This window comes from Scleropages formosus, chromosome 4 (genome assembly GCF_900964775.1).
Source record: "Scleropages formosus chromosome 4, fSclFor1.1, whole genome shotgun sequence".
NCBI lineage: Eukaryota > Metazoa > Chordata > Actinopteri > Osteoglossiformes > Osteoglossidae > Scleropages > Scleropages formosus.
Genome location: NC_041809.1, coordinates 35,826,734 through 35,845,626, shown reverse-complemented (window position 1 = coordinate 35,845,626; position 18,893 = coordinate 35,826,734). Strand labels below are relative to the sequence as shown.

The 18,893-nt window shown below is 45.5% G+C and overlaps 1 protein-coding gene and 1 non-coding gene across 2 annotated transcripts; one reads left to right on the top strand and one right to left on the bottom strand.

The window, feature by feature from the left end:
* Nucleotides 1–4,437: 4,437 nt before the first annotated feature.
* Nucleotides 4,438–16,537, top strand: LOC108934253 (vascular endothelial growth factor C-like). The gene is made up of 7 exons (XM_018751828.2): nt 4,438–5,116; nt 7,713–7,932; nt 9,442–9,632; nt 11,858–11,994; nt 12,575–12,678; nt 12,932–13,268; nt 15,043–16,537. Exons 1-7 carry the CDS (start codon nt 5,021–5,023, stop codon nt 15,155–15,157), a joined length of 1,200 nt encoding a protein of 399 aa, XP_018607344.1. The 5' UTR covers nt 4,438–5,020; the 3' UTR covers nt 15,158–16,537.
* A 2,150-nt stretch (nt 16,538–18,687) lies between these two features.
* On the bottom strand, nt 18,688–18,769 carry trnas-cga (transfer RNA serine (anticodon CGA)). Its single transcript has one exon. It is a non-coding gene; the product is annotated as a tRNA-Ser (tRNA).
* Nucleotides 18,770–18,893: the final 124 nt, after the last annotated feature.

Below are 18,893 nucleotides of genomic sequence, written 5' to 3'. Positions count from 1 at the left end.
TGGACTTTTGAGGCCCTGTGTTTCTCTTGGCAAAAGCATCCAGCTTGTTCACCGCAGATATCTGGAACTGCGAACCTCACCCCACTTCCCCCTGCGTGGCCTCTCGTGAAGCCCCAGCCGCGTTGCTGACATCAGCAGCAGGCTGGATGGTGTTTTCTAGCGTGATGTTGGGTTTGGCGCAGGGGAGAACTCAGCTCGGGCCACAAGTGCACACAGTCTGCATGGAAAATAAGAGAAATAAATTAATTAACCAAAATGATTCTTTTTGGAAAACCTCCAAACATCGTTGATACACGTCAGCTCTGCCTGCAGCACATTCTCCAGACAATAACACTCGTTTCATTGGGCACTTTGGTTTCTTCTCTCAAACCCCATCAGAGCTCCAGATAAGTTGTGAAGAGCTAGTGGAAGGTATTATGGGATATAAAACAGACTAAAACAACTCCAAGCATGTGGACTATCACAGACATCCTATCAGCTGGAAGGGGAGGGGTTAGAATGGCTACCTTTGTACTTAAGGGTTGCAGGTTCAAATCCCCCCTCCACCTGTAGTACCTTTAAGCAAGGTACTTACCCTGAATCCTCTAAGAGCATAAATGAGTTAATAATTGTAAGTTGCTTTGGAGAAAAGTATCACCTGTGTGAATAAATACAATGTATTTTATTCTTGGAACATTAGCATATCTGCGTTGAAGAAAAGTGTTGGCTAAATATATGTAGGATTTACTTTGTAGGACTTTTATTAATTTCTTTTAATAATTGTCCCATACAAACGAGTGCCTTCAGGATGCAGGGAACCTGAAAAAAACACCCAGTTACTGCCAGTAAATGTGGGGTGGGGGGGGAGGACTGGCTTCTGAAGCCTCAGGTCTGTTAGACGGGATATCAGTTGGACCACGGTTTCGTTTCCTGGGGTGAACAGTGGGGGCATGAATTGCTTGGCTTCTCCTTTTTCTTCTCTGTAATTTCTTGCTCATGGTTTCTGGAGCTGAACTTGTGTTTCGCTTTTCACAGAAACAAGCAGGAGCCGCAGCGCAAACACTTTTCTGGAAAAGCCGCAGCCACTACGGTGAGTTTCAGGAGGAATTGAGATGAAAAAACACGAAGGACCAGCAAAAAGTGGCTGCACCACAGTGGGTCCGCTTAGGGGTGTCAGAAATTTAGCTTAGTGTTCTTCAGTCATATGTAGCAGACACTTTTCTCCAAAGCGACTTCCGATGAACTCCGTGTAGCGTTATCAGCCGAAACAGCAACCTTTGTGTTTCCAGTTTATTTTATAGGCAACTAACTTGTGTAATTTTCCCTGACAAAAAAAATTGGTGGTGTTGAACAAAACCCCTCCGTTCCTCAACAGTCACGTACATCTAAATCGATGAAATTTTCCTTTGCTCTCAATTGTCTGTCACTTTGGAGAAAATTACATGTTAAATGAATAAATGAAATTACAAACAAATAGAGTGGCACAGTGAGTAGTGCTTCTGTCTCTCAGCGCCTGGGTGGTGTGAGAAGACATGGGTTTGATCCCCACTCAGTCTATCTGGAGTTTGCATGTTCTCCCTGTGTGTGTGTGGGTTTCCTCTGGGTGTTCTGGTTTCCTCCCACACTCCAATGACATGCTGTTCAGGTGCCCCCATAGTGTACGAGTGACAGAGAGTGTGTGTGTGTTCCACTGATGTATGGATGAGTGACTCATTGTAAGTATTGTATCTAACAGTGTAAGTCACCATGGTGAATAAGGTGTGTGGGCTGATGACACTACATAGAGTTCATCGGCAGTTGCTTTGGAGAAAAGTGTCTGCAGAGGAGGGTGTGGTGGCACAGTGCGTTTGGGTGTTTGCTCTGTAATGGACTGGCATCCTCTCCCCTCCAGCCTTATGCCCTGCATTGCTGGGTTAGGCTCCAGCTTGCTGCAACCTTGCTTGGGACAAGTGGCTTCAGACAGTGTGTGTGTATGTATCTACTGCATGAGCCTTAGCAACAAGAAATCATCACTGCAGTCACTATCACACTGATTTTGGCCTGACTGTACTGTATGCACAGCAGTCACAGTGAGTTACAAACAGACATGTCCAGCGCAGAGCATCCCTTATACTGGCTTCAGCTTTATAACAAATGCTCCAGATGAGATGTTACCAAACAATGGAATGCGAACCACATTCACACATTTGGAATCGAACAGCATGAAAGGAATGTGAACGTTGCCTCGCTATTTTTGTCGACACCCAGGAGATTAGCACTGGACAGACAGGGCGAGGGCGCTGAAAGGCGGGAGCCAAGTTGATCCGGCAGAGATCCGGCAGCCCGCTTGTGTAATACTCCTCCTTTCTGCCTTATGGAGATCTTAGTCTGTCGGCTAGAAACAATTTTTGGCTCATAAAAAAAGCACGGCTCGTACACTGCCCAAGAGCACGCTGGAACACGCTTCCTGTCCGGATGGGGTTTGTCATGTGTCTTAAATGTGTAACATGTGCACTAATTCCCAAACAATCCTGCTACTGTGTGCAGAGGTTCTTCTTCCGAAAGGTAAAATGAACTTGCTTAATATATCTTTAAAATAAATAAATATATACAGTATATTTGAAATATTTCTTATTCCACAGCTTCAGAATTTTATACATTAGAGCGTTTCATGAGTTTAGTAAGACAATCAGCAAACCCCTAAATACAAAAGAAGGTTGCAATGCATGTCTTCATTAGAGATGACAAAAATGTAGCTTTGAGATTTCGAGAAAAGAAACACAGATACTTTACTAAGACTTTAGCTATAAATTCACTCCTAGGTATTTGATACGATGCAGTATTACCAGGGAACAGTCTGTTGTGATGCATGAGAGACATATGATATGACTTAAACAGGAGAGGAGGCGGCGACTCTCGAACCTTCAGCTTTACCCCTATGTGCAGCACGCTGATCTGTTTTAGCTTGTTGGATGTAATTTTTCACTAAACGTGTCTTGAGGGCAATGTTGCTGTGCTTGTTTTTATTTGTCCGGAAAACTGGGTAAGACTAACAATGTAATCCTTTTCTTCCTCGACTTTATTTCTTTTTTCAGCAAGGAAAACTGAAAAACAAAAGCAAAATTGTTGGGGGAGATACTGACGGGACAGCTCTGTCGGAAAATTCTGGACACGGCCCGGGATCGCCGTGTTTTGCCAGAATATTTACGGGCTTGGTAAACAGGACTGTGGAAGCTACGATGGATAAAGATGTTTTTCGGCGATATGAGCCAGCGGGACACAGGAAGGTTGATTAACTACCTTGGTGGTGGAACCCTTGACATTTTCACACAGTTGATCATAACATGCAGGCAAAAAAAGCAAAAGACATTTGGAACAATCCTGGGCGAAAAAAAAGAAAAGAAAAAAGGAAAAACACACCCATACACATTTCTAACCCTGATTACAGGGAATGGAATGTGTTATCTGCCCAAAATATACATTTACTTGACAGACACTTCTCACCAAAGCAACTTGCAATGAACTCTACGTAGTGTTATGAGCCCACACACCTTATCCACTGCGGTGACTTACACTGCTAGATACACTACTTACACTGGCTCACTCATCCATACATCAGTGGAACACACTCTCCCTCTCTGTCACTCACATACTATGGGTGAACCTGAACAGCATGTCTTTGTAGTGTGGGAGGAAACCAGAGCACCTGCAGGAAACTCCACACAGACTGAGCGGGAATTGAACCCACATCCTCTCACACCACCCATGTGCTGTGAGACGGGAGCGCCATTCGCTGTGCCGCTGTGCCACCGTGCCACCCAATTTAGAACTTTTTTAGAAATTTCGAACTTGTATGCGAAAAAATAATGATCAGAAAAACTCCACTGAACCAGTTTTGAGACCCAAGGTTAAGGAAAAAAAGTGAAAAGCTAAACTGAGATGGGACACATGTTGCCTGATGACAAAAAACTGCCAAAAATTTCACCTCTGGCTATGACACGGAGAAGGGGGTGCGTTTCCGTTCAAGACCACCATCCAGGTTCGTCCGGCACATACAGTAATTCTACTTGGGCTGTTAGTGGTGGGGCTCGCAGGAAAGGTAAAAAACCTCAGAGAATCCACCACACTGCGCAGCTCCTTCAGGTCGGCGTGGAGAAAAGACTCTTCCTTTTTCCTCCGGCGTCTTTATTTCGACTCTGCCTTTTCGCCCATCTCTTCATCTCGGCACCTTGAGAGACAGTCAGCAGTTTGTGCGTTAAAAGCAGCAGCCAGATGAGACACGAGACGCCCGGGGAAAGCTGCCTCAACATGTCCTGGGAAGGAAGAGAGTATAAAAAAAAAGAAAAATGAAGTGGATGAAACGAGGGCTCACACCACTTCTCAGACACACCCCCCGCCCCCTCCTTACATTCTGACATTTCCTCGCACACCCTACAACGCTCCTCCCCATGTCATTCTCTTCGTGTGTGTGTGTGTGTGTGTGTGTGTGTGTATGTGTGTGTGTGTGTGTGTGTGTGTGTGTCTGAGGCAGAGGGGACCGCCGAGTCCACAAAGAGAGGGAAAGCGAGGACGTCAGGAGGAAGAGGCCCGTCCTTCTCGCCAGAGACGTCTGCTTTGGTTCCGCTCCTCAGGACAAGCTTTCATTATTCTGCTGTGTCCAGACCTGTGGGCCAAGATCAAGTGTGACGCCGCATCGAGACTCTCCATCTGCCCCCCCTCGGCACCACGCCACGGAGCACGTCCTCTTTCACCTTAAGGCCGCAACGGCTATTTTCCGCAGGGTGAGATTTCTGGGAGGAGGACAGGCGGGAAGAGGGAGAAGAACATGAGATGTTTGTGCGGGCAGAGCGAAGCGGGACCTCCACATCCTGAGTTCCGTGTCCGGAGCTGCTCTCACAGGTGCTCCGTATCTGGATCCCGGTTCTGCTTCAGTGGACTTTCTCAGTTTGGGTGAAAGAATTCAATACTTTGGCATGAAAGAGTCAAGAGAAAGGCTTCGCTGATCCTTTTCTCCCACCCCCCACCCCTCCCCTTCCTCACCTCCACCTGCCATCGGCACACAATGTGGATGTTATCTTCAGCTCTATGGATCTTCTGTGTTTCAAGTGTCATCTGCGGCTATGAGTCGGATTACTACGAGGGTGTGGAGGACTCGGAGGTAAGAGGCTCTGCCAGAACTTCCTCTGCCTTTTTCTCCTCTCCTGGCTTGAAACGGCAGCCTTTGCAAGATCTTTCTCTCCATCTGACATGTTCCAGTACACTTTCTGGAAAAAGAAGCCAATAAATTCTACAGTAAGATTTTCCAGCCCACTTGCCTTCAATACACAACATTTCCATAGAGACTTTCCAACATTTATTTATTCAGCAGAATCTTTTCTCCCAAGCAACTTGCAATGAACTCTATGGAGTGTTACCAGCCCACACACCTTATTCACCGCGATGACTTACACTGCTAGATACACTACTCACACTGGGTCACTCATCCATACATCAGTGGAACACACACACTCTCTCTGTCACGTACACACTATGGGGGAACCTGAACAGCATGTCTTTGGACCGTGGGAGGAAACCAGAACACCCAGAGGAAACCCAAGCAGACGGCATGCAAACTTCACACAGACTGAGCAGTGATCGGTCCCGTGTCATCACATTTGACATATCCTCTTGCACCACCCACACACTGTGAGACAGCAGCGCTACTCGCTGTGCCACTGGGACACCCTGCATTCCTTCATACAGGTGTCAGAGGTCAAGGTTTCTGAATTGTGCTTCCTTGCCTAAAATTAGTGATCCCTCTACCTCTAGCCACCTCAGGCTTTTGACGCCGAGCATCCAAACCCACAAACTGCATTCATATTTATTCATTTACTTGACACTTTTCTCCAAAGTAACTTATAATGTTAAGTTACCTACAACTGTTTACCAATTAATACAGCTGGGCAACATTAATTAGAAAAATAAGGAGCACTTACTCTGGAGAAAGAACCTCACTCAAACACACTACAGCTGGAGGTCGGAACAAAACCGGCAACCTTCAGGTCTAAAGGCAGGTACTTAGCACCGCTGCCTTGGGACCAAAAGCTTGCAGGTTTGAATCCAAAGGCATGCTCTTCAGGTTCCCCCATAGTGTGTGAGTGACAGAGAGAGAGAGAGAGAGAGTGTGTGTGTGTGTGTGTGTGTGTGTGTGTGTGTGTGTGTGTGTGTGTGTGTGTGTCCCACTTATGTATGGATGAGTGACCCAGTGTAAGTAGTGTATCTAGCAGTGTAAGTCTTTGGGTGCTCTGGTTTCCTCCCACACTCCAAAGACATGCTCTTCAGGTTCCTCCATAGTGTGTGAGTGACAGAGAGAGTGTGTGTGTTCCACTGATGTATGGATGGGTGACCCAGTGTAAGTAGTGTATCTAGCAGTGTAAGTCACCGCGGTGAATAAGGTGTGTGGGCTCATAACACTACATAGAGTTCATTGGAAGTTGCTTTGGAGAAAACTGTTGGCTGAATTTACCATGGGAAGGACAGCCAGTTTAAAAAGCCTCATACTATGTGATGTACCACTTGGGGGGGGAGTTGTTACTCTGGCAGATGTACACATCTGGCAGTACAAGGATTCCACAGCTGTTTGTACGGATACAATCGGGGAAAAGCCCATAATCACTCTGCAAAATAGCAACTTATTTCTCTACAATGGGAAGACAGGTGCCGTGCCAGTGACTTCATTCCAGCAGAATTATGACCTCATTTCATTAAAGCTGAGTGTGAACTCATGCTGGCAGCCACATCCAATTACTGATTCAAATTCTTATTTCAGCACCAGCAAGGTCATTCCCATCTGATATGTCAAACAGCAAAAGTCACAATCCTGAATTGCACAAGCCAAAAATAAATGAAGTATTATACAAACCTAATTAATTTGCATCCCTAGAATTATTTAAGTGAATTTGACAACAACATAAAAACCAAACCAGGGGGTGCGGTGGCGCAGTGGGTTGGACCACAGTCCTGCTCTCTGGTGGGTCTGGGGTTCGAGTCCCGCTTGGGGTGCCTTGCGACAGACTGGCGTCCTGTCCTGGGTGTGTCCCCTCCCCCTCCAGCCTTACGCCCTGTGTTACCGGGTAGGCTCCGGTTCCCTGTGACCCCACATGGGACAAGCGGTTCTGAAGATAAAAACCAAACCCACCAGTGATCGGACCCGCGAATCAGCACTCATGTCATGCCCTTTCATTTCGAAAAGTAAGACGAAGGCAGGCGTGTGCAGTGCTAGCAGGGCCCCTTCACAGAATTACCCCCAAGAGCTTTAAATGAAAGAAAGAATTGGCATGTCAAGGCGGCGCTTGCTTTTCTCAGCGGCGCCAAATCAGATCTAAATCTAGATGGGTGAAGTAAATCTGTCCTGACTGCAAGTCCTTCTCAGCCTCACATTTAAAAAAAGATGTTTAGTGCGTCACTTTTATACCCATTTAATTCATTCTGGACTTGACATCACTTCTCCTTCCTCAGAATCAACATCTCACTCCAACTTTAACCCTTAGGTGCCCTTCAGAACTGCAGTAGCCCTCTTGAGCCCTTCTTCCGTTGTTTGCGTTTCCATGACTTTTTCCCCCCATTATTTTCCACTCTTTAATTGTCCCACCTTTGATTCTGCCGGTTGCAAGACTGCGCCCACCTACGTCCCTTCCATACCATTCTTAACACTGGAAGCCCCGCCCACCTCCTTGGCAGCTCTGATCTTATGGTGGCAATGATGTCCTTCGAAGGTGCAGGAGGGAGGTGAGCAGCAGAGGGGTCTGGAGGCCGTGTCCAGCATCGACGAGCTTCTTGAGCTTCTCTACCCCGAATACAGCCTGGTGCAGCACTGCCATCGCAGGAGGGCACAGAGCAGCCCTTCGCACAGCCACTCCGATGACGACGTCGACGATGGTTTCTGGGAGAACCCCAGAGAAATGGCACTCTACAAGGTGGACGGAACCTTTGAGGGTGAGGCACTCCAGCTGATCTGTCACATGTCACGCTGGGAGTTTGGCTGCTTTCCGTGGATCACAAATTCCACACTAGTGAAGGTGAAGTGAAGGCCCATGCCAAATGCAGCCAGCCTGCTTTGCACTCAATCGGTGGAGGTTTCAATCCAGTCTCCTGCTCTAGTACCCTTGAGCAAGGTACTCAGCTGAACTGCTCCAGTAAAAATTACCCTGCTGTATAAATGAATGGGTGAATCGGTGTTAGTAGCTTAAGAGACAAACTAGGGATAAATAAACATACTGGGTTTTAGAAATGAAGACGGTCCCAGACTTACAATGGGGTTAAGTTCCCATAAACCCTTCGTTAGTCGAATATGCATTTAATACACCAAACCAGGGGAACCGAGGAGTTGGTGTGGACCCAACCGCAGCCTCGTTTATTGCGGTACAGACGAGGAGCGATCCGGGATCGTGGTTGGGGACAGGTGTGGGTCGTTCGAGGCACAGACGTTGCTCTTGGGGCGAGACAGGAATCTAATTCGATTAGGCGAGGCAGGAGATCTGAAATCAGGAAGGCAGCATATCGGGAACGAAGCCCATAGGACGAAGGGGGACTGGAAGTACGAGGAGGTAAACGGGGTTCTTTTGCTATCACAAGAGAAGCAGGTTGACTCGATGAGGTTCTCCAACCAGGTGAGCCAAGACAGCTTCTTTTATACCCTGCTACTCTGATTCAGGGCAGGTGCAGTCGTTTGGCTCGTGGGTGACACTGTCGAACATCATCGCTTCTTATCCTTTAAGATAGTCGAAACTGTCGATTGCGAAAGTCCAAGTTCGCGTGCAATGGCCATTACGGGCTTGTCTCCTTCATGCTGAGCAATTATCTGGAGTTTCTCCTCAAGAGCCACTGTCCTCCTCTTCTTTTTCTCACCAGGAGCAGGAGACACAGATGAGCATTTCGTACACATGATGGATGCACAAAACACAATGTAGATACAGGGGGTATCCAAAAAACCGCTGGAAACACAGAACACTGTAGGGTATCAGTTGTATACACCGGTGAACGCATGGCAGACTGGGAGGTGCGGATCGCTGCCACTGCCCAGCATCATGAAAGAGTATCGTAGCGCATATCGTTTGCCCAAGAAATAATCAAAATTCAAAAATTGAAGTATGGTTTCTGGTGAATGCGTATAGCTATCGCACCATCGTAAAGTCAAAAACTTGTAAGTCGGACCACCGTAACTTGGGGACCATCTGTACCCTAAAAAGTATCATGTGATAATATGTGGGCTGATCAGTTATTCACTTGGTTATCTGACATTCAGCTCTACCGGTGAAAACCACATAAGACGATAATTTATATTTAGCGACATATACCAACATTATTAATTAAAATTGCGCCTGAAATATTCATTGGGACCGATCAATTATGATTTTAAGTGTCTTTATTTTTCTTTAACGTACTGTTTTGTACAAGAACGTTGGGTTTTCATCTCGTTGAACCTGGCCTCCCTTTCCTCCCTAGTTATCATGGAGGAGATTCAGCGCACCATATGTCGGCCCCGGGAGGTCTGCCTGGAGGTGTCAAAGGAGTATCCTGAGAACACAAGCAACTTCTACCTCCCACGGTGCGTGTCTGTGCACCGCTGCGGGGGCTGCTGTAACCATGAGGCCTTGTACTGCACCAACACCAGCCATAGCTTCGTCAACAAGACCGTGAGTGTCGCGCAACGACCGTGTTTACACAGCCGCAGACAGAGGCGAACTAATTTTATGGTGCTCTATTAAATTTTCCTCCAACTAACAGCTCAAAGGTTGCAAATGAAGGCGTTTGTGAACTTCTAGATATTAATTTTGGGACAAAAGGTATTACTTGCGGGGCGGCAAGTAGTGTAGCAGTTTGCGCTATTGCCTTTGGATCTGAAGGTTGCAGGTTCAATCTCTAGCTGCAGTACTCTTGAGCAAGGTACTTACCCTAAATTGCTAAAGTTAAATTACCCTGCTGAATAATGGGGTGAATAATTGTGAACCTGTGATAATTATAACCTTAAATTGCAAGATACTTTGGAGAAAAGTATCAGCTCAATGAATAAATGTGACATAGATGTGTTCCTTAAGATGGCTTGTTATGCCTCTGACAAGTCTGAAGACAAGCAAACTAATACATTCGCTATTCCTTAATATCAACAGATTGGATCTATTAAGACATTGGTGATGATGCAGGAAAACAGAAAAATACAGGGAGGGGCAGGATATAAGGTTAATTGGCCGTCTCGACTAAAACTAAGCACGGAATTCTCCTGGATGATATACAAAGCCAACTGACTATGTTAACTGTGTGTCCAAGTCAGGGTCACGGTGGTCCGGAGCCTATCCGAGAAACACAAGGTACCAGGCTATTCAGGGAACACCATGGACAGGATGCCAGTCCATTGCAATGATATACAAAGCTGTCATCAGATACAGTTTTATGGTGTATGTTAAAATAATGCATGCAAGACCTTTGAATATGTACAAGAAAGTAGAATCTCTTCATTTCGGTGTCTTTGGCTCAGTCCTCCAAGAACGACTGCCCTCCTGTTTTAGTAATCAATTCATTGTAAGTCCTGAATTCTGATACTTTTGACCAACAACTCTTAATTTGTGTTAAGATGAAATGCATTTCCAGTAATTGTCCAATAGGGGGTGCGGTGGCGCAGTGGGTTGGACCGCAGTCCTGCTCTCCGGTGGGTCTGGGGTTCGAGTCCCGCTTGGGGTGCCTTGCGACGGACTGGCGTCCCGTCCTGGGTGTGTCCCCTGCCCCTCCGGCCTTACGCCCTGTGTTACCGGGTAGGCTCCGGTTCCCCCGTGACCCTGTATGGGACAAGCGGTTCTGAAAATGTGTGTGTGTGTGTGTAATTGTCCATCCACTGAAAACGTCATGCGATCATATGTTACTTTTAATGTTTTATCTTGCTCAAGTTGTGCCTCTAACAGCAGCTCTCAAGTGAACTTGAATGTATATTTCCCTTCACAGACCATCTCAGTCGACCCTGTCCGTGTAGTTACATGTGCAAATGTGTAAAGAAACTAGCAAATGGGTCTTATGTTTGAAAAATGTATTGAGATGTTTTGGAAGATTGGAGGTTGGAGCTTTTTTCTCCTCTTCCTCCTTCTTGAACTTGCCCAAACCCCTCCACACTCCAATGATCTATATTCCAGGTGGATTGGTGATTCTCAATGGATGGTGTGTAGATACCCTGTGAAAGACTCGCACCCCGTCTGGGGTGTATCCAGTCTAACTTTGTGCTCAGTGTTTCCAGGATAAGCTCCAACTGCTGGAAGTGAGCTTTAGTGCTGAAGTGGTTGTTGATAGTGAGTGAGTGAGTAATTGTACTCAACTCATTGTAGTCTCAACTGCCTTGTTGAATTTGTTTTTTTTTATGTTTATTACTTTATTAGAAAAGATTAAACTTCTGAAAAAGAAACAGGAAAAGCTGATAAATAACAGAAAAGCAGGATCTGAGCCAGTCAAACTCAATTTCTCAATCTAGACAATATTATAATAAGGTTTGATGTACTCAGATATTGACATGAATCCATTTATCTAACACTTCTCTCCAAAGCGACTTACAGTGTTAAGTAACAATTATTTATCATTTTATACAGCTGGGTCATTTTTACGAGAGCAATTTAGGATAAGTACCTTGCTCATGGGTACTACAGCTGGAAGGGGGATTTAAACCTGCAACCATAGGGTCCAAATGCAGCAGTTCTAGTTGACAGTATTAGGCACAGTCTGGAGCCTTGGCTTCAAATTGCTTTCGCATTTGAAGTGACTGGGTTGGTGGAGCTTTCCGCGCCCCGGATGGAGCGACGTGTTACACCTGTGACATGTGTTACTATAATATGTATATCCCCAATGGAGCACTAACATTTGGCACGAACTGCATTCCGATCAGCTGGTGGAGCTGTCTCCCCCACGGATGGAGCGCTCCGTCATCATGGTGAACTTCGTGAACCACACGGCATGCGAGTGCCAGCCAAAGAGACCCCTGCATTCCATCATTCGGCGGGAAGCTTCTGCCCACAAATCACTGTGAGTGATAATCTCATTTCCAATTAGTCTTTAGTGTGACTGCGTTTCTAAGAATTTATATTGTTAGACCTGATATCACAGTGTTTCCACAGGACTGGGAGTTTAAATAACAGGAATGGTTCTACTACTAGAAATTTGAGGGGTCCATTTAACCAGAATTTCTTTGATAAAATTTTCGAAAAATAATCCGTCTGTATAGGAAATGTATAAATGTAATAACACTGTGCTTTGTTGTTCTGAATAAATCTGAAACTGTAAAACTGCAGAAACTGCTGTTAGGTGTCCATGGCAAGTGAAAACAAGCAAGTGAAACATTTCAAAATGGTTTTGGGATACATACATTTTGTATCATTTGTGAGTTGCGGAAATGTCCTAAAAGCACATGGCATCCTTCCCGACAGACCTGTAACAGACGATTGCCACTCCCGTCGGTTGGCAACGTAGCACAACGAGAGACTCGTTCTCCCGCAGGGAGGGAGAAGGATCAGTTTCTTCTCGCACAGTTCGGAGGTGCTCAACCTCTGGACCTGCCCTCTGGGCTTTGCCCACCTCTGATTCCACCTGTTCTTCATCACCCCAGGTGTTCCCTGCCAGAAATTCCTTGCAGCCTCGGATGGATGTGGAACCCAGGCAGCTGTCAGTGTGTACCTGTGGATATGGGCTCCTACTCTGCGCCTGGCCTGGGTGAGCCAGGTTATGTCCTTTCTGAGTGCTCCATTCTCTTGCCATCTGGTGGAATCCTCTGCCTACCGATGCTGAGCCTATGGGGTTTTGACAGTACAGCAACTTCATGCACAGCACGTATAGTGGATGAGTGACTGAGTTGACCTGCAGTATCTTCGGTGTGGCCGCTCACAATTTTTGTGGTATGTCATGAATAGGTCACGGGTTTCCGAGCAGGTAAAAGAAACAACTCTATGCTCCTCCCTGCTTTCAGACCCACTGGATGCTGCCCTCTTAGCACTGTGTGGCCCCAACAAGGTTTTAGATGAGGAGCGGTGCGAGTGCGTGTGTGAAAACGGCTTGACGGAGGCCAGCTGCGCTCAGGGCTGGCGGTTGGATGAAGCGTCCTGCGAATGCTTCTGCGAGGGCCAACCTGCACCAGGTGCCTGCCCCCCGAACCAGCGCTGGGACCCGGAGCTCTGTGGGTGTGTGTGTCGTGCCGACTGCCCGCTGAGCCAGCCCCTGAATCCCGAGACCTGCCTGTGCCAGTGCCGGGAAAGTCACCAGAGCTGCCTGCTGCAGGGCAAGAAGTTCAACCCTGACAACTGCAGGTAAACCACCTCTGCGGTGAAGGACCAGGGTAAAACATGGTACTTGTCCCAAGATCTAAATAGCGTTTTGGCTCATTATGGCTTATAGTCAGCTCGCCGGTTAGACACTAGTCTTGTGTCCGGGTCACGGCCGCCCGTGGTGAGAGACCTTTCACGAATAGCAGAAACACTGAAAAGACCAAAGAGAGCAGTCAGAGATCCATCTGAACGTTTAGGACAAGTCCCAGCGGACTCAGTGGCTCTCTGAACTCCGCTAACGTTTCAGTGACGACGGCCTCCGGTCGAACTTCACTTAATACATCTCTTACACCTCGTGAAAATCAGAAAAACACCGACTTTCAGTGCTATGTCCACAACAGCAGCGTGACCTCATACTGGGCCAAGGAGGCTAGATACCTGGAGAAGTTCTGCTGAATTCCTTGCATTTGAACAAGACACATTTCCCCTAAATGGCAGCACTAAAGCTCAATTCGTCGGGCCTTGTGTGCTGAATATGTACATTGTAAAGAGACCACAAACAAAGCGTCTTAGTTCAGAGCAGATCGTGGCATTTCACATCTCATACTTTGACTTTTTACTCATTGTAAGTGTCCAGCGGATGTGGGATGAACACAATGTGATGAACACAGCAGTGTTTCAATGGAGAGGAGAAGTCGCCCGCTGGCATGTTTTGAACTCTTTGCTGTCCAACAGCGCTGAAAGTTAAAGCAGTGAATGTAGCGACGGACACAATAAACAATCACCCCGTTAAGTAGAAAGCCCAAATGGAAAAGAGAAAATGCAAGTGGAATTGATATTTTGTAGAGAAGCAGCCTGGATGCAATTTGTTGTAAAAAGCAGCGACTTAATGGGTTGCTGCAAAACTTTTTTTCCTTCTGGCCACAAACAATGTGGGTTAAAGTGAGCACCTCTGACGTGGTTCAAAAAGCCATTTAATTCATTTTGATTTACATTTATTTATTTATCAGACACTCTTCTCCAAAACGACTGCCAACGAACTCTATGTAGTGTTATCAGCTCACACACCTTTTTCACCACGGTGACTTACACTGCTAGATGCACTACTCACACTGGGTCACTCATCCATACATCAGTGGAACACACACACTCTCTCTGTCACTCACACACTATGGGGAACCTGAACAGCATGTCTCTGGACTGTGGGAGGAAACCAGAGCACCCAGAGAAAATCGACACAGATAGAAGGAGAACATGCAAACTCCATAGAGGCTGATGGGGGATCAAACCCATGTCCTCTCGCACCACCCGGGCTCTGTGAGACAGCAGCGCTACTCGCTGTGCCTCTGTGCCACCCCGCTTTTCTCCAAAACACTACACTCTTAAGGTACTTCTAATTATTTATGCATTTACAGAGCTAGGCAACTTCACTGCAGCAATCCTATATTTATTTAGCCAATGCTTTTCTTCAAAGCAGATAAGCTAATATTCCGGGAGTAAAACACATTGAATTTATTCATGCAGCTGACACCTATCACCAGAGCAACTTACTATTATTTACTCACTTATGTACCTGGGAAACCTACCTGCAGCAATTCAGGGTAAGTACCTTGCTGAAGGGTACTATAGCAGGAAAAGGGAATTGAACTTACAACCTTGGGGTCCAAAGGCAGCAGTTTTAACCACTACACTACCAGAAATGTCTTTATAGTTCTGAACAGGTGCCAGTGACACACATCACTACATTATTACCACTCTGTTGCTGCGGATGATAAAGATGCAGTAAGGAATCCCGACTCTTGCTTTTCGTTCGCAGCTGTTACAGGCTGCCCTGCAGGACCCCACGCAGGAAGTGTCCCACGGGCTTCTACTACAGCCATCTGGTGTGTCACTGCGTACCGAACTACATGCGATCGAGCAAGTGGAACTGAGGCGGCCAGAGGCCGCGGCACAGCACAGTCGACAGGCCGAAACCTCGGCACACCTTTGCGAAGCGGAGCCGAAGGTGAAAGGAAGACCGCCGAGGAAACCAGGTGTAAACGGGTTCGCTGTTAACTTGTACAAGAGGAGCGACGCTGTAAATAGCGGCTCAAAATCCCATTTTCTGCCCTGTCCAGACCTCGGTGTCTTTGGCAAAGCTAGAACTCCCATCGGGGAATCGCGATTATGTGCTTTTATCCCAAAAAGTCCATGAGCACATGAGCAAAGCTGTGCTGCATGCCTTCAAAGTGCTGTCCTTGACTTATGGAATAGCCAAACAAAATCAAGAGGGACTCTGAGGACGCGCTGCGAGCACATGTGGCTCAGTGTGACACCGTGATGTACTAACAGCAGGGTAAATGATCCCAGCTGCAATCGGACGACTTTCAAGCTTTAACCCTGGGAACGAAAAGGAACGAGAGGACGCACCGCGCAACAGCGATCGGCGATAGGTTCAGGGGTCAATAAATACATGTACATGTGTCTTACACGGAACGCATTGTTCAGTCGCACATTTGCAAGGCTTGGAATGCGCTGGACGCACTGAAGGTTTGTAATTCAGTCGCAGTTCAGCAAATCGAGCATTAAATGCAAAAAAAAAAAAAAAAAAAAATTACATATATATATATATAATATCTCACTTTAACAAGCTAAATGAAACGGTTGGCAAAATGTCAGCTAAGAAAACTTTGGTTCCAGAAAACATGTATTTATTTTATATAAATTATATTGACTCAAGACAGAAATAGCTATATAGGACCATGACCACTTTATTATACTTTTGCAACCTGGAAGGAATGCCAGCTGTAATGTAAGGACACAAACTGTGAAATATAAGGAAGCTACAGCATGCTGTTGAAAATACATAATTATGTTTAAATAAAAGCTGCCACTCTATATTTTCAAAAGAGGTTCGAGAACATCCCTGGGGAAAAAAAAAAAAAAAAAAAAAAACTTTTTAAAATGTTCAGTTTCGCTTTGGTCCTTTGTTTTTGACCGTACACAAGATTCAAGATAAGAGTCATTAGGGACGATTGCTGAAACTCTGACTGAACACTTTAAAGACGAGAGGTACTCATATTTTCCCCTGTGTACCAGTACAGTGTTGGGTAGGTTCCTGAATATTTTCAAAATATATCTCAAGGAGCACAATCAATACTGGTCAATTTTAGTGTGCAGCTATTTTTGATCCCATCCAAATGATGATTTTGTAATTGTTTAAATGTATTTTTGTCTTGTATGTTTGATCAGTATATTATGTAAATGCAGTTTCTGATTGTGTGTCATTGTAGTCAGGTGGCATTTTGGGTAACGGTTGTAAAGAAGAGGGACAAAGAAGAGGGACAACGATGCAAACACTGCATATATACTTCTTCAACAAATGGGAGGAAATAATTTTCATACTTTCATTGTGAATTTGCAAGAAGTCGTTCTTTGAAAATCCCAAGCTCAGACAGCTGATGCTTGTTAGTGTTTCTCGGAGCCAAACGTTCTTGCTGCAAACCCTCCGGTCCCACAGCACGTGTGTGTCCCTGTTCCAACCCATTTTACAGATCATCAAAAAGAGGAGGGAAAAACAAAAGGGAATTTCGTTCCAAACACACTGCTTCTTCCCCTCGACATCTACACTTGACACGGACAAGTTGCAGCAACAGCTGGAAGCTGTGGATTGATCGGCAGCGGACAGTTCCAGATCACACACAGAGACTGTGTAAATATGAAACGATGAAAAAATGAATAAACAAACAAAAAAAAAAAAACTAATCAGACCCTGGAAAGGCACCGGTGCAAATCTTATGTTGTACAACTATTGTCTGTATAAGCATTGTCACTTACGCTACTCTCTGCTCATATTTTCAGCTCTTTCCGTTGAGGTACATGGCAGTAAGGGCTGTAAGGACTTGAATTTGTAACCTTTCAGACCCCCTTCAGATTTATTTTAGAATTTCCTGCCATCCTCATATGTACTCAGCACAGTAGCGCATACTTTTTTTTTTCACCTGTATCATTATTTCTGGCTGCACTTATGATACCGGGATCGAAGTCCTTAGACTTAAGTTTCATTAAGTCCCCAGTGATGTGACCAGAAAAAGAGGCACATGTGGAATTTGGACAGGAATGAATCCAAATGAAAAGGCGGAGGTCATTCCACAGACATCTGGCAGGAGGTGCCACTCCCTTAAATCAGTGACATTTTATAAAAATTTAATAACAACCAGGAATGGACCATTAGGGTTACCTTCCTTGAAACATGGTTTCTCCTCTGAGCACATTCTGCACAGCTATTCAAACATTCCCACCTTCCGATGTCCTTTTACGTACACAAAGCTAGAGCAGAATTTTAAATATCCTGTCGGCTGTGAGCGAAAACGTTTTCCTACACCCGTTAAAATACCAGGGGCTGAGAGACAAACCAGAGATCATGCGAGCGTGGCCTGGTGAGTTGAACTGATTCTAGACCACGTTTGCTGCTCTATTAACTCAATAACCAAACAACTGCATCTCTGGAGTCATTGTGGCTAGATTTGGTACTGGCTTGAGGAGACAATAAAGTGTCTTTTTTAAGAAATAAATGTCACATCACTTGTTTTACATGAACAGGATGACCTGTGATCAAGTTAATAAAAAGGTCTACAGATGGATTTAATATCACGGTTATGGGACATGTAGGGAGTAAAATCAAGGCAACGTTACATAACCTTCCTCCCCGTTACCAAAAAAGGAGCTCAGATTATCTTTGATTATTTAATGTCTGCAAACTGGATCTGCGGCGGCCGATCCAAAAACGAACGTTAAGCCTTTTTAAAGCCAAATTGTCTTTGTACATACATGTTCCCAACTTGTTTACATAGATAGATTGGCAATGCAAAATCCAGAAGGTATGATGCAATAACATTCCGGAACATTAGGGAAATCACGTTAATAGAAACTGCAAGAGCGAAGAAAAACAAAAATGCACATTGGCACACTTACAAGTTTGCAGTTTAGGAGGAAGCAAAGGCGGCAACTTTCCTGTCAGCCACTTTTTTGATAAAAATAATATCCAGTGGTTCACTCCCAGTTCCGGAGGTTTTCTCACACAACCGTCACAAAGCAAGATTGTTTCACAGTTGTGCTGAAACAAACGAAGAATGAAAAAACCTAAAATACACTTTTCAAGAAGTTACTCCAGTTGAAGATGTTTATTCATTTAACTGGTGTTTTTCTCCAAAGTAACTTACCATAACAAGACACTGATAATTATTTAGAAGCAGGAAATTTTACAAAGGTATGCTGCTCATGGGTACCAGCTGGAGGGGGATTCAAACCTGTGACCCACAGGTCCAAGGGGAGCAGCTCTAACTAGTACTTACTAACGGCTCCATATAGAGCAGAGAGCGCAAGGAAACGCACTGTTTTCAGCCGTCCGTCAGGTATTTGTGGGCAGACCAAGGGATAGATACAGTGTTTCTCCTGATAAAGGGAAGACAAAAGATGAGTTCGCTGTGAGCAGGGTTTGAACCTGCGCGGGGAGACCCCACTGGATTTCGAATCCAACGCCTTAACCACTCGGCCATCACAGCACACAGACAGGTATAAGACAGATGTGTTTAATTCTCGATATCAGGAAACGACTAATTGAAGCATTCCAAACAGCTCGACCGGTTCACCAGGTATCTTGAACCCCACTGCAAGCGTTTGTGGAGT

Coding starts and splice junctions, on each gene's coding strand:
- LOC108934253 (XM_018751828.2), top strand. CDS start 5,021: ATGTGGATGTTATCTTCAGCTCTATGGATCTTCTGTGTTTCAAGTGTC. Junction 5,117..7,712: donor AGGGTGTGGAGGACTCGGAG/GTAAGAGGCTCT, acceptor TGTCCTTCGAAG/GTGCAGGAGGGAGGTGAGCA. Junction 9,633..11,857: donor ATAGCTTCGTCAACAAGACC/GTGAGTGTCGCG, acceptor CATTCCGATCAG/CTGGTGGAGCTGTCTCCCCC.